This window comes from Mustela putorius, unplaced genomic scaffold (assembly GCF_011764305.1).
Source record: "Mustela putorius furo isolate JIRA1106 unplaced genomic scaffold, ASM1176430v1.1 tig00000460_pilon_pilon_pilon, whole genome shotgun sequence".
NCBI classification, from domain to species: Eukaryota; Metazoa; Chordata; class Mammalia; order Carnivora; family Mustelidae; genus Mustela; species Mustela putorius.
This window is the reverse complement of record NW_025421389.1, coordinates 11,694,808-11,712,862: the sequence shown is the minus strand read 5'-3', so window position 1 is coordinate 11,712,862 and position 18,055 is coordinate 11,694,808. Positions and strand designations below refer to the sequence as shown.

General features: G+C 42.7%; 1 protein-coding gene across 2 annotated transcripts in view; it reads right to left on the bottom strand.

Moving 5' to 3' along the window:
• The window catches only part of ETS1 (ETS proto-oncogene 1, transcription factor), a 129,233-nt gene extending 111,467 nt beyond the window's left edge, over nt 1–17,766 (bottom strand). For both annotated transcript variants that reach the window (XM_045080359.1, XM_045080361.1), the window contains exons 1-2: nt 17,637–17,766; nt 3,373–3,456 (exon numbers count right to left, since the gene is read on the bottom strand). In XM_045080359.1, coding sequence (XP_044936294.1) covers nt 3,373–3,456; nt 17,637–17,759 — 207 coding nt within the window. In that variant the 5' untranslated portion in view covers nt 17,760–17,766. The remainder of the gene's footprint in view (nt 1–3,372; nt 3,457–17,636) is intronic.
• Nucleotides 17,767–18,055: the final 289 nt, after the last annotated feature.

Below are 18,055 nucleotides of genomic sequence, written 5' to 3'. Positions count from 1 at the left end.
ACGCATGAGGGGATGAAGGGACCAGCGCTGCTGGGGACTTCCAGGGCTCACCATGGGCTTGCTGAGGTAGCATAACAGGAAGGAGCACTTCCTCCCGTTGGATGAAAGGGTCCCTGACACACAACCCATATTCGTACCTGAAAACGTCACCCCCTCCCACACAATGGCCAGACAACTCCCCAAAGCGTTGTTGCTCGACCTCCCGGCTATGACGCCACTTTATTCATGGCCATCGTCCCCCAGAGGACTGACCTTACAAGGAGAAAAGCACGCATCCTGACTTTGACAAGCTGACCCTGAGGCAGATAATGTGAGTTTTGTGTAAGAAGGCCGTTACCTGACCGCGGAGTTTGTAACTGTTGCTTATGATGACTTTAAACCTTCTTCTGGTACCCCAAATGATCGAGTCACGCTGATGCTACCTCTAATTTATGAATGAACAATTGGAGAATTAGCCATCTGTGGAGACTAGAAAATATTCGTATCCTGCTTTAGATGGAACCAAACTTTAGATTGAACAGTGAAAGCAGCAGCCAAAGCAGAACCCCTCATAACATGAATATATTCTCACTTGTTTTTCTTTCATAAGATTTCCCCTTCTGAAGTAGTAATTTACACGTTGCCAAGAGCCACTTAGACCAGTCTGTCCATGGAGGACCATCCTACCTTCAAACCCGATCCCGGGGCTACTGCCACCAGGACTCGTAAGCCTCACCCCTACTGACGTGTGGGGCCGAATAACCCTTTGTTGTGGGGACACTGTATCATGTGATTGTGCGATGGCTGGCGGCATCCCCTGCCTCTACCCTCTAAATGCCAGGGATGCTGCTGTCTGCTTTTAACAATTAAAAATATCACCAACTATCCCCTGGGTGCACAATCAGCCCCATTAAAAACCCACTGCTTTACCATTTTCCTTCCACCCTCAAATCCCCACACCCAAGACAGAGTTTCTTTTCTTCCCAGCCTGGCCTTACCAGACTGGAGCCCAGGGTACCAGGCAGGAGGACGCGGATTATTGGATTAAGTACCATGGGTTGACCTCTAGATAGAGTGGCTCCAACAGAACTGAGCAGGTTCTGGTGTCTGCAGCTTTGACTTTCTTGTCTGGGAAAGTTAATGAAGCTGTGCTCACTCCTCCCCGAAATCTTCCGTTGGGATCAAGGGTGTGAGGTCTGTCAGTTTCGCTAATGCCAGTGTCCCAAGGTTAGAGTCTGCAGACAATTTACAGATTCTTTGTTTCTTATGGTGCTGGCTAGGTTGAGGTTCTCTGCAGGGGCTGGTTGATTGACCCTAAGTTTGTACCAATAAATTTTATTTATTTGTTTGTTTATTCATGCACTCATCTGTATTAGGGAGCGCACCAAGGCGAAGAAGTCACAAGACTTGACTGCTTGCATTAGGGTTCTGAAAAGTTGCCTAACTAGTCCCAGTGATGGAGAAACTGAGGCCCAGAGAGAAGTTAGGCGTGAAAGTGCTGGAGTAGTAGTTAGCAGTTCTTACGCAACCTTCTGCTTTTACCCAAGCAACTCTGAAATTCACAGCGAGAAGGATCCCGCAGGTTGATAATACTTTTCAGATATGGCTGTTGGGGCTGGGAGCAAATGAGTCCTCTGTTTTGCAACCAGTGGAGACCATTTAAAATGCATTAAAACTAGCCAGTGAATTCAGTTAGGGGTGGGGTTGTTTGTTGAAAATATGTACCCAGAGCTGAGTTTTGGTTTTCTAATTTCATACAATTTCCAGACACCCTGCCAAAGTTAATTTAATACTATACCTGTAGTTTGCATACTTGTAATACCATGTATTTCAGTGTCTAGAATACAATGCATATAAATTTGCATAGCATTGCTTTTTTGCAGAAGTTATTGTCTTGTTTACTTTGATTACCATACTGGCAAAGATAATTAACATAGGCTAGTTTTTAAATCTATTCTTCCAAGCCAATGACATATTTTGCCCTGAAATCCCAAAACCCTTTATTTGTTTTAACAAATCTCTTCAATATCATCTTTAAGAACTATTTAGTGTAATTTGTGTTGACCTCAGATGATAACCTCTGTGTGAGAAGCAGGAGGAGGAGTCTTTCCCTGACAACTTTTCCAGTCCCTTCTGTGACCAGCAAGTGCAAGACTCTGGGTGATTTCTACAGAGCAAAACTGAGTGACGGCTGGTCAGGACTTGTGTGTGTGTGTGTGTGTGTGTGTGTGTGTTTCTAAACATATTTCTGGTGTTACTCTAAACTTTTTCCTGATTCTAATTTTTTTAGAAAAGTGAATGGGGGTTATACAAATGCAGCAGCCATTTAAAACAGGAAAAAAAAAAGGTATTTCAGAATAGTCACTGAAAAAAGCAGTGATAATCACTCCTTGAACACAGAATAGCTTTTGGTCAGTTATTTTTTCAACGATATGGAAAATAACTTGTGAATACATCAAATCTTTCAAAATACAATTACAGTGAGTGGGCGTGGTTAACGTAAGGGTACCCGCGTTGGAAATTCTGCAGATCCTCAGGCAAGACAGTCCAAGACCAGAGTCAGAAAAGAGCTCTAGTCCCTTGGTGTCTCCTTAGAGCCATAAATGTACAGGGAAGATCTAGCATTAAGCTTATCTGTCCATTTCCAGAGTAAGCTAAACGAGTTCAACGTTTACACTGGCTTTCTTCATATGAAAACATACAGAATTTGAAATGAAAAGTCAATAATATATCAGCTAGTAGTAAAGGTTCTTTCAACATTGCAATTGATCGATGGGATCATCATGGAATCGCTCACACAATCAATTGATAAGAAATGCTTCAAAACCTTCTACTGATCAATGCATTGCTTGGGTGAGGGTTTTTTCCCTGAGGGCAAGAAACTTTATCTAGTCTTATTTTTAAAGTTCCTTTTACCTCTCTTATTCTGGGATTTATAACATTTTCCTGTAAACTTACTGTTACATTTCTCAGTTTTAAATTCTGTGATCAGAAGGCTTGTGATATTTAGCTTTTATGTATGAGGCCCCAAATAAGTTTAACCATGTTAAACCCAAGGTATAGCGATATGTGAAAAATTTTCACCAAGTGAACTGATCAGTGAAAAATCACCAGCCTTTAACCATTAATCGTGCTTGAGTCATTTTCTCTGAAACTCAAACACACTAAAAAACCTTTCTCAGCAAATCCATCAGTCTTTGATTTTTATTTTACGTGCCGATAAAAACACAGATAATCTCACAATTTAGCTCCTCCAAGAGATTCAAGGCTGATTCCAAATCTGGAGTCGGGTCCCGGCTTCTCTGTCCAAGAGAGGTCAGGATGCTGGAAAGCAAGGGGAAGCCAGGAAAGGCAGGGTGGGCAAGGGGAAAGCAGGGAGCGGACCCCACTTACCGCCATCGCAGGACGTGTTGCTGAGTAAGGGGCAGGGCCACTGGCTGCAGAATCCACAAAGTAGCTCATGGTCACTTTCAGCACCTGCGTGGGAGAAAGCCTTCACTGAGCCCCTGCTTGCACCAATGTGTGCACTAGAAACCAGAGGGTTCGAGTCTTAGAAGTGGGTGTCTCCTAGGAACCATAGAGCTCACCTCTTCTTTTTTTCAATATTTCTTTTGAAGTGGGGAGGAGGGGTAGGAGAGGGGGAGACAGAGAGAATCTTAAGCAGGCTCCACGGGGAGATTTACATGGGACCCGATCTCACAACCCTGAGATTGTGACCTGAGCCGAAATCAAGAGTCAGACACATAACCGACTGAGCCACCAGGCACCCCTAGAGTTCACCTCTTTATGCTACAGAGAAGGAAATGAGAAATCAGGAAGATAAAGTGACAGATCACGGGCACATAGAAAATGGGCAGACCCCAGACAGAGCCAGTCTCTTGACTGCAAAGTAGCAGGGATAGTGCCTAGCCTGTGTGAGCTACAGTCAAGAAGCAGGAAAAGCACCTACAAAAAGACCCTTTTGCAGGGTTTCTGGACAAGAACCAGGTCTTACGTGTTATTTTTAGTAATATCCCCATCTACCACCCTCCCTCCACCCCAACCAGGCCTGGCACATAGCAGGTGCACTCAGCACACCGGTGTGGCATAAATTTGATAAAAGAGTAAAAAAAGAAAGGCCTGAAGGGAAGAAGGATGGAAAAGCCCTACTGGAGAGACACATCCACCAGGACCTAAGACACAGATAAACAGAGAGAAGCCCTGAAAAACGGATGGAACATTATTCATCTGGAACAAAAGGAGAAACACTATGAAATAATTCTTGAGCAGAGCTGTTATCTACACCAAAAATCCGACTGTCGAGAATACTTGAGGAATGTTCTGGCTGAAGGGATTTTCCAGCTGGTTGTCAGTCATCAGGAAAACCATTTATGTATCAAACATTTTTGTTAATCTAAATGCTTCCTAAAGTACATTAGTTCACACACTTTAATCAACTCAATATTATATACTGAAAAAAAGTCTTTCCTAAGTGATTTAGAAGATTTAGTTCTTAGGCACAGCATTCGAAGGCTAAATTCCTATGGTTAGGAAGTGACGTTTTAGGGGTGCCTGGGTGGCTCAGGTGGTTAAACATCTGCCTTCAGCTCAGATCATGATCCCAGGTTCCTGGATCTAGCCCCAGCTCAGGCTCCCTGCTCAGTGAGGGGTCTGCTGCTCCCCTCTGCCCCTCCCCCGACTCGTACTCTTGCAGGACCGTCTCGCTGTCTCTCTCTCAAATCAATAAAACCTTTTTTTTTTTTTAAAGTAACATTTTTGTTTTAACTTGACTGTTTCCGGATTATATTTGTCTTTTCCTTTATTCTTGCTAATATGTAAAGCCACCAGCACATTTCAAGGAAAAAAAAAAGAGTATTATATGTCCTATGTTCAGTTTGTGGTTTTGGTTTACTGTCTTCGTTCAGTTGACAGCCAATGAGCCTATCTTCCTTCCTACGAAATGTATTTAAACGATATAGTTAAACCAGCTCAGCAACAGAAAATTATACCGACTAAGGACTACAGTTACAGAGTGGCTAATATTGCATGGTTGAGATCAGTAAATTAAAAATCGTCAAAAGACATATCTTTGCCCAGAACTTGTGCTTCTTGTTTTTAACTAACCCTTTACTTTTCTTATGATGCATTTTCTCCAAAAATAGATGCAGACAAAATAATATTAATTTTTAAAAATAAAATAACTAAGGGGACACCTGGGTGGCTCAGTGGGTTAAAGCCTCTGCCTTCGGCTCAGGTCATGATCCCAAGGTCTTGGGATCAAGCCCCACATCAGGCTCTTTGCTCAGCCTGGTTCCCTCTCTCTCTCTGCCTGCCTCTCTGCCTAGTTGTGATCTCTCTCTGTCAAATAAATAAATAAAAATATTTCATAAGTAAATAAATAAAATAACTAAGGGTAACTAGGCTATGTTAATCAAGATGCTATTCCTTGTTTTTTAGGGGAAATTTATCTCCGTTGCAGCAAAATGGCCCCTTAAGAATTTCCAGTGGTGAAGCTTAAGAGGAGACAAAGACCAAAGTATGCAAGTCCAACTGGATTTTTAAAATCCAGTTAATATCCAGTTAATATCACCTGTTTCTCAAAACAATGAGGAGCTATCTTGAATCAGACTGAACATGACATATGAAAAAGGTACATACAACATAGGTCAACGAGGACTGATCCTGACCATACACTGTCAAAGATAGTCTCAATGAGTTCAGCATTCCCTTCCTACCAAAGCATTCCTTACCTTTAATCTTGAAATCAAATGCAAAAATCCTAATGAATCGTCATCAATCTATACATCCCCACTTGAAAGTTTTTGATCTGCTCACGGATGAAACTTACAACTCAGCAACACAGAATGTGTCATCCTAAGAACAGATTAACCATGATCAGATTCCCTCCAGAGCCCTGCAGGACAACCTATACCTTTGGGACCTGTCAGGTATGGGAGCACTGTTTGTGCCAGCCATTCAGCCCTCCGATGTCCTCCCCAAAAGTCCCATGGACCCCCTGAGTCATCACAGACCTCAATCATTCATGCAACAAGCACAGTGAAGGCGTCCTTTGTTAGAAACTTGTTTACCCATTCAGTAAATCATTACTACGCGTCTGCTGTGTGCCAGGCCCTGTTCTGGGCATTTGGGACCCACCTGGTAAACAAAGATCCCCGACCTCATAGACCTCACATTCTCTCCGACTCAGAATGAAGCTGAGAAAGACAGTCTCTATCTCCAGGCAGTGGCAAAGACAGACTTACATAGGACTATAATACAAGGTGATGAGCAGTTTATCAGCAATCTAGAAAGAAATAGCGGTCAGTCCTACTAGGTGTGGGGAATGGGAAATCGTGGAAGATTGCAGTGTGAGGCATGCCCTGTGGCCATATGAATCACCCCTATACTCCCATAAGTGGCAAAGATCCTTCCTCTTCTGAATTCCTGTTTTATTTAAGTATTTGTAAGAAAAAGGATTTTTGGAAGGGGCAGCCTTGTCAGGAAGCCCAGCTCAAGGGCATCAGGAGTTTCAATCTCAGCCAGACAACACCCCTCGGAGCAACACAGCTTGGGGAGAGGTTCGGTGGAAATATGTGTTTTCTGTCCAGCAGACAGAGTGAGGGAGGAAACCTATGGCCCCACATATGGTTCATTCAGCGCGGGGCTGTGTTCCTGCGGCTGCGTTAGATGAATGACACTTCCCTTGGGGAAAAGCCCTTTGCCCAGGGAGGAAGCCGAAAAGAGGGAGTTGCCAGAGCTCTCAAGGGCTCTCATCTCAGGAAATAACTCTGGGACAGAAATGGATTACTGCTGTATTATTTTTTGGAGAAAGAAAAAAAGAACTCACCCTTTCTCCACTTGTAGATTGTGACACAGAACAGCTGCTTGGGACATAAACCCTTTCAGGAAAAGCAAAAAGTGTCTGGGTGACGCTTTCTTTTTTTTTTTTTTGACTTGTTGGCCAAGGAGAATTCCCTCCCACATAACATGAAACATCAGCTGGACCAACGTTTTTGTTGTTTTTTGTTTTGTTTTGTTGTGGCATCATAAACGTTTATTACCTAAATACAAAACAACTGTGTGGCTTCAGATTTACTCCCCAGCCTAGAAGCAACCAGAGGCCCGCCAGAGTGAAGGAACGATGTGAACACCTGATAACAGGGTTGTGTTGAGCTGAGCTCAGTTTTCTTGAAAGGAAGCAGCAATGGCCAAGGAGCAGATAAATGTGTCTGAAGTGACTTAATTCTCAGGATCCTGCCCCGGCCTCCGGGGGTAGTGCTCCCCCTCCACCTTAGGGCTCATGCTACCCAACACGGATACACCTCTGCTCCTGTAACGTGGAACGTCTGTTCCCACAAGCTCATGGGGCCAGTCCTCTGTTCCCTGCCCTTCTCACATGACCTCCTTTGGTAGAAATGCCTCCTGTCCTGCTCCTCAGCCACCTACCTGCTTCTCTTGCTGCTTTGAGACTCCTCTCAGAAGGTCTCGCTGCCAGGGACCCCTCCTGCCCTACCCTTCCCTCCCGGGCAGGACTAGCTGGCCTTCCCCCCTGTTCCCCTTGCGTGTTTCTGCCACTGTGCCTAACACATTGGTTTATAAACATCTGTTTCGGAACACCTGGGTGGCTCAGTTGGTTAAGCGGCTGCCTTTGGCTCCGGTCATGATCCCAGTGTCCTGTGATCGAGTCCTACATCGGGCTCCTAGCTTGGCAGGAAGCGTGCTTCTCCCTCTGCCTCTGCCTGCCCCTCTGTCTGCCTATGCTCGCTTGTGCGCTCTCTCTCTCTGACAAATAAATAAATAAAATCTTAAAAAAAAAATTTTATAAACATCTGTTTCTATTTGCCTCTCCCACTAAACTCTGAGCTATCTGAAGACAGGCACTATGTCTTTTTCATCTTTGTATCTCCAGACTTTAAGATAGACGAGGGGACATAAGAGATTTTTTTTTTTTTTTAATTAGTGAATGAAAGGATGACTTGGTCTCCCAAGAAGGAAAATGTAAAGTGGATCAGAATTTTTTTTAGATTCTCTAATCAGAGAATCTGAGCAGATCCCAGATCTGAATAAAGATCCACTTGAAATAATAGGTGTGGGGGCTCCTGGCTCAGTCGGCTGAGGGTACAACTCTTGGTTTCAGCTCAGGTACTTGTCATCTCAGGGTCCTGAGATGGAGCCCCAGGAGTCACCACTCAGCGGGGAGTCTGCTTCCTCTTACCTCTCCCTCGGTCGCTCCCCGCCCCCTTGCCCGCATACACACTCTCTCAAATAAATAAATCTTTTAAAAAAATAAAGAATAGGTTTGTTGTGTGATCCATTTCTAAGCTTTTGCTCTTAATGTCACCTCGTCACAGAAGTGTTTTCTACCACCCCATGTGACACTGAGCTGCTTCTTGATTGTCTCATCAACGCACATCCCATTAGAACTTAAGGATTTCGTCTGCATCTTCACTCTCTGCTCCAGGCCCTACACAGGTGCTGGTAGGATACGGCCACACAGAGACTTGTTGATTCTCAGAGTTAAGTTAGAAAACATGTACATGCCCTTTAACTCACTTAAGTCCTCCTCCCCCCGCCAGATGTGGTGAAAGACAATGGGCAATGCTGTAACCCAGTCAGGCTGAGATCTGACTCTAGGTCTTCAGCCACCTTCCCCTGGGCTCCTCTTTTTTCACTCTCCTCAATTTTCCAGATGCAAATGCTCAATCCGTGCAGAGGACAAAAAAGATAATAGTTTGGTTTATGTGGGTGTGTCAGTCCAGTAATGGACTTTGAACAGTTTTCTGTGGGACTCAGGGGAAAGCACTATTCTTTGTAGAGCATGCTACCCAATGGACCTCTTCTAGACCTTTCCACCCTCCGCAAGCTTAGAGACTTGGGCCTGACCTGCAGGCTGAAGCTGCCTTTCACCCAGATCCCTGCAGGGCAGGGTGAGGGAGGCCCAGAGGGCAGAGAGGCTGGGGAGGAGCAGGGGTGTGTCAGACCTAGGCAGAAAGAATAGGAAATGCCAAAGAGAGAAGACTTTCATGAAGGCTGAAGCCAGTTCACATCAACTCTGTCCTGCTTGGCTGCATCTCTACAGGAGCACGGTGACATTAGTGTTTTTTATTCTGGGTTATGTGCTCTTCAAGGAAACACTATGCCATTAAGGAAATAGTAAACTACACTTAAATGGTTTTTATGTCTTTTGAAAACGATTGTTTTTGGAAAAAATAATATATATTTATTGAAGAAATTACGATAAAAACACAGAAATGTCTAAAATAAATGTCAAAATCACCCTAAATCCCACTGTCCAGAGGTAATTATACTAATACTCTGTTCAATGTTCCTCTGGGTATTTTTTAATGTGTCTTTCCGAATGTAAATATAACATATACACATGATCATAATTTTACCTTCATGGTATAATTTTCTACATGCTATGTTGTTATCTGCTTTTTTCATTGACATTTGACATGTTATGGACATTTTTCTACTTCAAGGAATATAGCTCTACATTCCAAAGTTTATGGCTGTCGAGTATTATGCTCTATGTATGCATTATTCTTGACTTAATGAGTCTCTTATTACTGTATAACTGACTTGTCCGAGTTCCTTGTCATGATAAAGGTTCTAAAATATTTTCTCTTGTCATTAAATACCTACAAGTGGTATTGTTGGAACAAGGAACGTGTACAAAGTGCCTTCCATAACAGAGAAGCCAAAATTACACAACCACCAACAACGGCACTGTGTTCTAACTTTGACCTTACCCTCCAGTCTTCCTGTTAACGTCACAGATCAGGAATCATGGTTCCAATCTATGCTAGATATAAAGATGGCACGTGAAGGATTCAACTGTGGATAAAGCTATGAAACATAAATAATGTAGATAATTTGCTATGCAAAAATTAAATAGCTTTGCTACTAGGATTCAATATCAAGAATTTAGGATTCCCATCAATCTGTATTAAAAAGACACCCTTTTGGGGTGCCTGGGTGGCTCAGTGGGTTAAGCCTCTACCTTCGGCTCAGGTCATGATCTCAGAGTCCTAGGATCAAGCCCCACACATTGGGCTCTCTGCTCAGCAGGGAGCCTGCTTCCCCCTCTCTCTGTCTGCCTCTTTGCCTACTTGTAATCTCTCTGTCAAATAAATAAATAAAAAGTCTTTAAAAAAAAAAAAAAAAGACACCCTTTGGGCCTAGAATGCAGGAGGAAAAGAATTTGACTGACAAAAGGACTATCCATTCAAAGAAAAATAACGGAACCTTTGCCAAACTAAAGACATTGCCATCCATGTCAAGGCAACACCTTAAATCTCCAATGAATAGTTTGAGTTTCTTTTTTATGACTGCCATGAAAATCTGTTTTTAAAGACTCAGAGGGAGCATTCCTTCTTTTGGGAAACTTTCCCTGAACCCCTGGGCAGTTAAATGGACACTCCCAGCCCTCGTCCACAGGACTCAATGTATCAATACTCCTACTTTGGTATTTGCTATTTGGTTCAGAGTATTTCTTTTATAAATGTCTGTTTCTGCTCCTCAATCCTGAGCTGCTGGAGAGTAGGGACTGCCTTTTCATATGCTACATAGTAGACATGCAACACGTTTGTTGACTGAATGAAAGAACCTGTCCGTGAAATAGAGTTAGAACATATAACAGTATGTCTCATAGCCTGAATATACTCAAGAGTGAAGATATCTCTAAAGCAACAACAAAAAGACCCATCACCTGTGATGACGTGTGTCCATATGCAACACTAAGATTAGACTTCTTCAATGTTCACTACATGCAGGATCGTATTTTTCTTTAAAAAAAATTTTTTTTTTTTATTTATATGACAGAGAGTGAGCAAGAGAGCAGGAAGGGTAGGGAGGGGAGGAAGAAGCAGACTCCCCACTGAGCAGGGAGCCTGACACAGGACTCCATTCAGGGGACTATGGGGTCATGACCTGAGCCAAAGGCAGACACTTAACCAACTGAGCCACCCAGGTGCCCCAGAATCATATTTTCCTTTAAACTAACAAATGCACCAGATTGACAAGTTTATCTATTGTACTATTCTCTCTCTTAACTCTCATAAGTAGCTCACTGGTATTTTTCCAGTCATTTTAGTAGATCTCTCCTTTGATCTGGCAGGGTAACAAAAGCTGCCAAGTTCAATTCCCCCAAGAACTCAAATTTAAGAGTATTTAGATCATTTCCTAAGGAAACTTTGTGATTACAATAAGGAGAAAAGAAAAATAGTTCGAAGGATTGGAGATGGTTTCTCTTCCTTGCTCCTAAAATTTTTAAGAACTTCATTGTCTTGACTGTGTATTTCAACATTACAGTAGTAAACATTCCTTCTTATTTTAAGTGGCCAACCCTGACCTATAAAGGCAGTGCTCTCATTTATGTGCTGTTGCCTTTTGTGTCTTAAACCAAACAGGCCACCTTCACTAAATGCACAAAGCAGCCACTCAGGGTACAGCTAGCATTACAGTCTTACTTCTCCTCCGCTTCACTGATAATTAGTGCTCCAAACCTTACTTGAATAGAGGCATGAACATGACTCATAGCCATCTCCTATTTCTCTAAACCACCCCCATCTCCTAACTAAGCATAACACTTTCAAGTTCTGTATAAATTGACATAGCTCAACCAATCTTTCTTGGAAGACTATAAATACACTCATGTTATCATATGATTGCAAGATTATATTGTTTTGCCCTTCCTCAAGGAGTAACTCGTAAATATGTCCTGAAAAAGAGAGAGAATATGAGATGGTTTTAGTCTGTTGTACCATAGCAATTAGGAAATAAGGAGTACCTCACAGACTATTTTATGTTTCCTCCTCATGGAAACAAATCCTTCCCAGTCACACTGCTGGAATGGCATTGTCAACAGTGGGCAGAGTGGGAGTTGCTTCTCATAGACATCAAGGGATACATCCAAACCTGCCTGCTCTTAAATGCGAGGAATTTATGAACATGATATCAATCCCAATCCCTGAAACCTAGCAGAAACTGGCACTCTACTTTTTTCTGGGCAATCAGGCTTCATGTGGGAACATCCTCTGGGAGACTGAGGGTAACAGTACCCTATTTTACAATAAAAGTGCCCACAGCCTCATCTCCAAATGTCATTCCTCAAATGCTGTATTTAACCACGAAATTTAGCAAATGAGCACAGTTGGCCACCATGCATATCATAGTTATCTATGAATAGCGAATTGATAAATTTAAATTGTTTCTTACTAAGAAACTAGAAACAGAAAAAGAGCAAGCTAGAGAAATGACATTAAGTACTCACTGCTTCACAATGACAGATATAGTGGAGGTCACATTATATGAGATTCTTGGCCAAGTCAAATCCAAAGAAGGTCTGCAAGATTAAAAATGTCACCTCTAACCCAATGGATGGGGCCAAAGAAATCCCTAAAGAGCCTAGAATTTTAAATAATTACTTTTTTACTCACAGCATGGAGAGCACATTGGACACAATCTAGAATATGGAGATGGTTTGGGCTCCTAAGAAGCTCTCAACAAGACTGAAAGACATCATGAACAGAGGTAGCTACTAAGAGGACATGAAAGGGGATCAGGATAGATTTGAATAATGCCCTTTTCAAACTGAACCAAAGGAGACCAGTTGCCTCAGATCTCTCAAATCCAGCAAGCAACTTCTTGGGACTATGTCAGATGGAGATTTTCACGGTGTTGTTTTATTTGTTTTACTGCCCAAACTGTAAGGTTCAAATTTTCTGAATGTAATGTTCAATGGCTTGCTGCCCTTCTTGCAGAAAGAGGGACTTTGCAATTTTAATCAACTTTGGAGTTGACCATCATGCTTTGTTTGAATACACTGGGCTCAGAGAGGTTAAGTTTATCAGCAACTAAGAGCTCTGGAGTTACAGACTGTGGGTGAACTGGCAGCTCCTCACTGAGCCTATGGCCAAGGGCAGGTTTGTTAAGCTCACAAAGTCTCAGATTCCTCAACTATCAATTGGAGGTAATAATACCCATCCTTTCAGGATCATTGAGAAGGGTTGGATAAAATAAACGTGCTTAGCAGAGTGCTTTATGCATGATAAAATGGTCAACAAATAGTGGTTCTTATTTATTGCTGTCTTGTCATAAGGCCTGGCATTAGTAAACATTCATACTTTCATAGTTATAGTGGGTTTTATTAATTATTATTTTTAGTGCCCAAAGGAGCAGACGCTATTCATTCAGGTATTAGAACTAGAACCCAGATGGCCTAAATCCCTTGTTCCTTTTTCTAAAGGACTTGCATTTAAATAATCAGAAAAGGATTCCCTTCCATAAGCAGAGGTTGAGTAGGCATTAGTTAAGAATTTCCCTGAAGAGCCACAATTTCTGTTGAATAGTAGTCTATTTGTACCATTGTTATGCATAAAACCGAGAAGTAAGCATTTTTCTTACTGCGAGGAGCAAACTCACTGAGAGACTGCAAGGCACAAAGGGGGAGATATTGTAGCCTCTCGAGTCAGACCGAAATTTTTTTGACTTAAATGTCTATCTTTGGTGGAGTAACTCTTTAGCAACTAGATATGAACATAAGGAAGTAGTAAGCTGCTACAGAAAATACTCAAGAGTTTTTGTTCGTTCACGTTTTTTAATTTTCTTGTGTGTGTGTTTTGTTTTTTTCCTCTAGAGCTGCGCTTTCCCCAACTGATTTGCATAGAAATCACCTGGGAATCGCGTTACAATGCAAAGCCTGAGTCAGCTGGTCTGAGGTACAGGGGGAAGGTCTGTATTTCCAGCGAGATCCCACGTGATGCTGATGTTACGGCCCAAAGGACCTCAGTTGGAGGAGCAAGGAAGCGTCTGGACAAACTTGGTTAAGTTCATGAGTGATTACAACAAAGCAGGTGTTGAGGGGGCAGGGCCCCCTGAGGATCAGGCAAAAAGACATCTGTAGCACAGGCTGAGCAGAAGTTCGATTTTTAGCTTAGCGACAATACAAACCTGGCCAGGGAAACACAGGCGGCTCAGGACCTGTCTCTGTCCCCAAAGCCATGTGCCTGAGCATGGGCGCGTCTGACAAGCCTTCTAGCCTTTCCTAAGAACCTGTGGTTGTCGTTACTTAGCCTCGAATGTCAAGAAACTGCCATTGCTGTTCTCTCCCCACTGACAGGAATCCTTTCGTTTAAAAGGTCACCAGGGGCACCAAAAGATGATGAAGGAAAATAATTTGCATTGTATTTTTCACAATTTTAAATGTCCTAACACTTCTGGAAACTCTCCGGTTTGTGTTTTGCGACTTCTGAGGCATTGGAGATGATTTCCAAATGAAAGGTCAAAAAATTTAAATACAAAAAAAAAGGCTAAAATTCGGGGGGGGGGGGAGGTGGGTTCTACTTTTCCACATCACTTGAAAATTTCTAGATTTTACTTCTCCCATTGAGAATATTTTTTGACATCTTCACCAAGAGGTCCTTTCTTGACTCTCCTAGTGAGTACTACCCCAGCCTTCTCCTCTAAGTTCTTGATACAGCAGCAGCCCTTAGTCAACTGGAATATCAAATCTATCCTCTTCTATGAGAAACAAAATTGATCAAAATAGATGTCACTCCCTACTCCAGACATGATTTCTTGCTATCTGAGGTCCCCAGACACTCATAGACTGTGTCACACAGCTTAGCATTCATATTGTCTTTTATTTTCAACTTCTTTTCAGGTAAGACCTTGCCTCCTAAAATAAAATTATGTTGATCTTAGAAATGGAACATCCATTATTATTCCTTCAGTATCTGTTACGTCACCCAACACAAGGCTGGAGACAACACAGAAATTCAATCGATATTTGTCCCAAGAGACACCGGAGGAGAGATATGCTGATCTGGTCAACTAGACCTTTAACTTTTCTAATGGTCAGTATCTCTCTAACAACGAATGGTCGATCTGCAGATTCCCCTTTGGAAAAGAGGCCTATTCCATAGTATTCTCCCAAATAAGAGCAAATCATGAGTCAGAGCAGAAGAATTCAGCCTAAACTCGTGTCAGTATCTGAAAGCTATGAAGGTTGCTTTGCAATACGGTGCCAGCCCCAAGGTCTGGACTCACAGCCCCTTGGTTCTAACCGGGTCCTACTCTACATTGGTCATATCACCAAGCTCAGGGTCTTCAGCTGTTAAATGGGAATAACAAGGGTGCCCACCTCAAATACTTCAATGTGGGTTAAATGAAGTAGTCTGTGCAAAGCACTCAGTAAGGACCCCCGAGCATACTAACTTTAAGTGCTCGAAAAATATTGGGAATTATTTTCCTCTCGGTGGGGAAAGTGAAGGAAACCAGGTGTGATACTCGGAGAATAATCCAGATTAAAAGCTGGAGTTCCCTAAAGCTACATTTTCAGTGGAGCAGGGACGAAGGAGATGAAAAGACACAAAATGAGTTGTTTTCGGATCTGAGTTTTCCGAGGATTGAAAACTCACAAAATTTGCCTCCAACGCCACTAAATTGTTGCATACCACATTCAGTTTGCTCAAATACCAAATATGTTTTAATTTCCATAAAGAAAGAAAGAAAGAGGGGGCGGGGGCGGGTATGTGTCCCAGCTTCTGGGATGTCACCCTTCCTTTGGCTGTTTGCTGCAGAAATGGGAATTTTCAATGAGTAATTAGAAAAGTAGAGTCTCTGTGGAAAACAGATCTGTTCATCAATAAATAAAATCAGGAGGTACACCAGAATGGGAATTCTCAGTAAGAAATTCAGGCATACACTGAGGCTCTGGGTATAATCAAAGAGAGGAGTGTCAGGGCTAATCATTTGTTTCCCTACCATTCATCTGTCTTCTGCCTCCCCCACCCCCAGGGACCTGCACCCACACACCCAACTTGTTACAATATTACTTAGGACAGCCCCTCAACAGGATTGGAACTTTCACTCTCTATGCTGTTTACTCCTGTTCTCTCATCTTTGTGGAATAGGTGAGGCACGAATCATCATTCACATTTTAAGAACAGTCAGGTTAAATACCTGTTCTCCGTTACCAAGCCAATCTCTAACAGGACCCAAATGTACATCCACATTCTTGATGCCAAATCCAGCAGCGGGTTCCAGTTCTGACCCTGCTCGCCTTTGAACTTCATTATAATCTGAGGCAGGCAACTGGCCCAGGTCCATGCTCTCACCCAGCTCTCCAGGGTCAGGCATTACCAGGTGTTGAAGGAGGACACCTTTTGCCCACCTTCTTCCAGACTCTACCCTTGGACCTTGCGGCCCCTCTACCCACTAGCGTGTGGGTGGAAGGAGCCTGTAATCAGACTCTGCTTCCCTCCTCCTCAGCAACGGAACCAGGACGGAAGACGCTGTGTGGCTGCTTTTTTTTTTTTTTTTGACTGTTTGTTTTTTCACTACTGAGTTGGCAAGGATGGGAGTTGTTGATTTACAATTAGAAACAGCATGCTTCTTCAAATATTAATATTAATAACTACAATACTGAACACATGAAAAGGGCCTTTCATCTTCAAAGCTCTTTGCAGACATTAACTCATTAGCTGTCCCTTCCCTCCATTCAGGAACAATAACAGGTAAGTAAGAATCTCAACAGCAACAGTGGCCACCCTGCCAACCCTCCACGCATAGTCCCTGCCTGCAGAAGGGGAAGGTTTGTTTTTAGATAAGAAGGAGACGACACAATCCGGAGCCACGACAGATGAAGAGTCATTTTACAAATCATGAGGAATTTGCCAGGGTTATCATTTTAGAGGCTTTTTCCTGTTGTTTTGGTGATATGTCTCTTTTCAGTTGCCCAGCAATGGTATGAAATAAGGGGGGGAAATGGTTTAAAATTAAAAAAAAAAAATCTTACCCAAAAGGTAGTAAGGAAAAGCTACAAGTGAATACCTTGATCTCAATAACCCAGAATCTTTTTGAACAGTTCGTCCATGTTTAAGGCTGCTTTAAAAGGTGGGGTAACAGGGGCTTGTTAACAGCAGATGAGAAGCCACAGAGTGGCAATGCAGGATAAAATCACCCAGTGCAAGGGAATGGCCATCCATACCCCTTGTGGTTCCGTAGCATCGCCAATGAAGTCCATCTCTGCGGGGGAGAGGAGAAAAGCCCCGTGACTTTGCGACTCTCCCTGTCTCAGCTACAGCCCCCAAAACAGGCAGAACACGGGAGAACTGGAGTCACAAAACAAGGAAAAACACCAAAAAAACACAAAACAGAAAAAAAAGAACACCACAAAACAAACTGGCTAGTTTGACTTGCAAGAGTCAAACCTGTGGCAATTTCCTCTCTACAAAAATTCATTAAGCTGCGTGGCAGGAAAAAAAAAAAGCAATAGGTTTGGTAGGAGTAAAAGAGAAAAAGAGGAATTTCTATGTTTAACTACAGCTTTATTTCTTTGGAGCTGCTCCAATATGCGAGGAAAATTCAGAGTTCTGACAAGTCATCTGCGAGTCTCTAAAACGTGTGTGATTTTGCTTTTATTAAGCAGGGAGAAGAGTGAAACACTCTTGATTTCAGACTATTTTAAGAATGTTAAGAAGTATTTTTGAAAATTGTTATTAAGTAATTGAATGGAAAATATCGGAAAATGTGAAAAGAGAAAGAGAAAACCCGCCTGTATCCTGAAAAGTCCCCATCAATTCACTGTTTAATTCCCCAGAATGAAACAAAAAAAGGGGGGGAGCGGAAAGGAAAGGAGCAAAGTTTTAGGCAGAAACTCACACTTCACTTACTACTTTGCCGGAGAGCCTGGGTGAAGAAAAGGTCCTGAGTGAGCTTCCCTCAGTGTCTGTGGTCTCTTTCCAACTACCTGCAGGAATCCTCCGCTTGATGGCTATAGAGGATGCAAAGACCATAATGTTTCTAATAGAGCTGCCTCCTTAAATTGGGGGGTGTGGTCAAGGCCGGGAAAGCTGGGAAAAAAGGCAGTGTGCCCCAAGCCCTTGACAATGCGGAGGCAGACATGGGAACAGGCTCTTTGGTCTAGGTGGAAAAGCAAATGTTGTTACTGGCTGGGGTCACACCGAATCACACCTTATTTTCTATCCTTCAAATTATTCTTCAATTAAATATAATGCAGCCATGGAGAGTAATGGGGAGGGAGATGAGCCAAAGGGAACCAGCTCAGTGGGATAACCTGTCTCATCTTCTG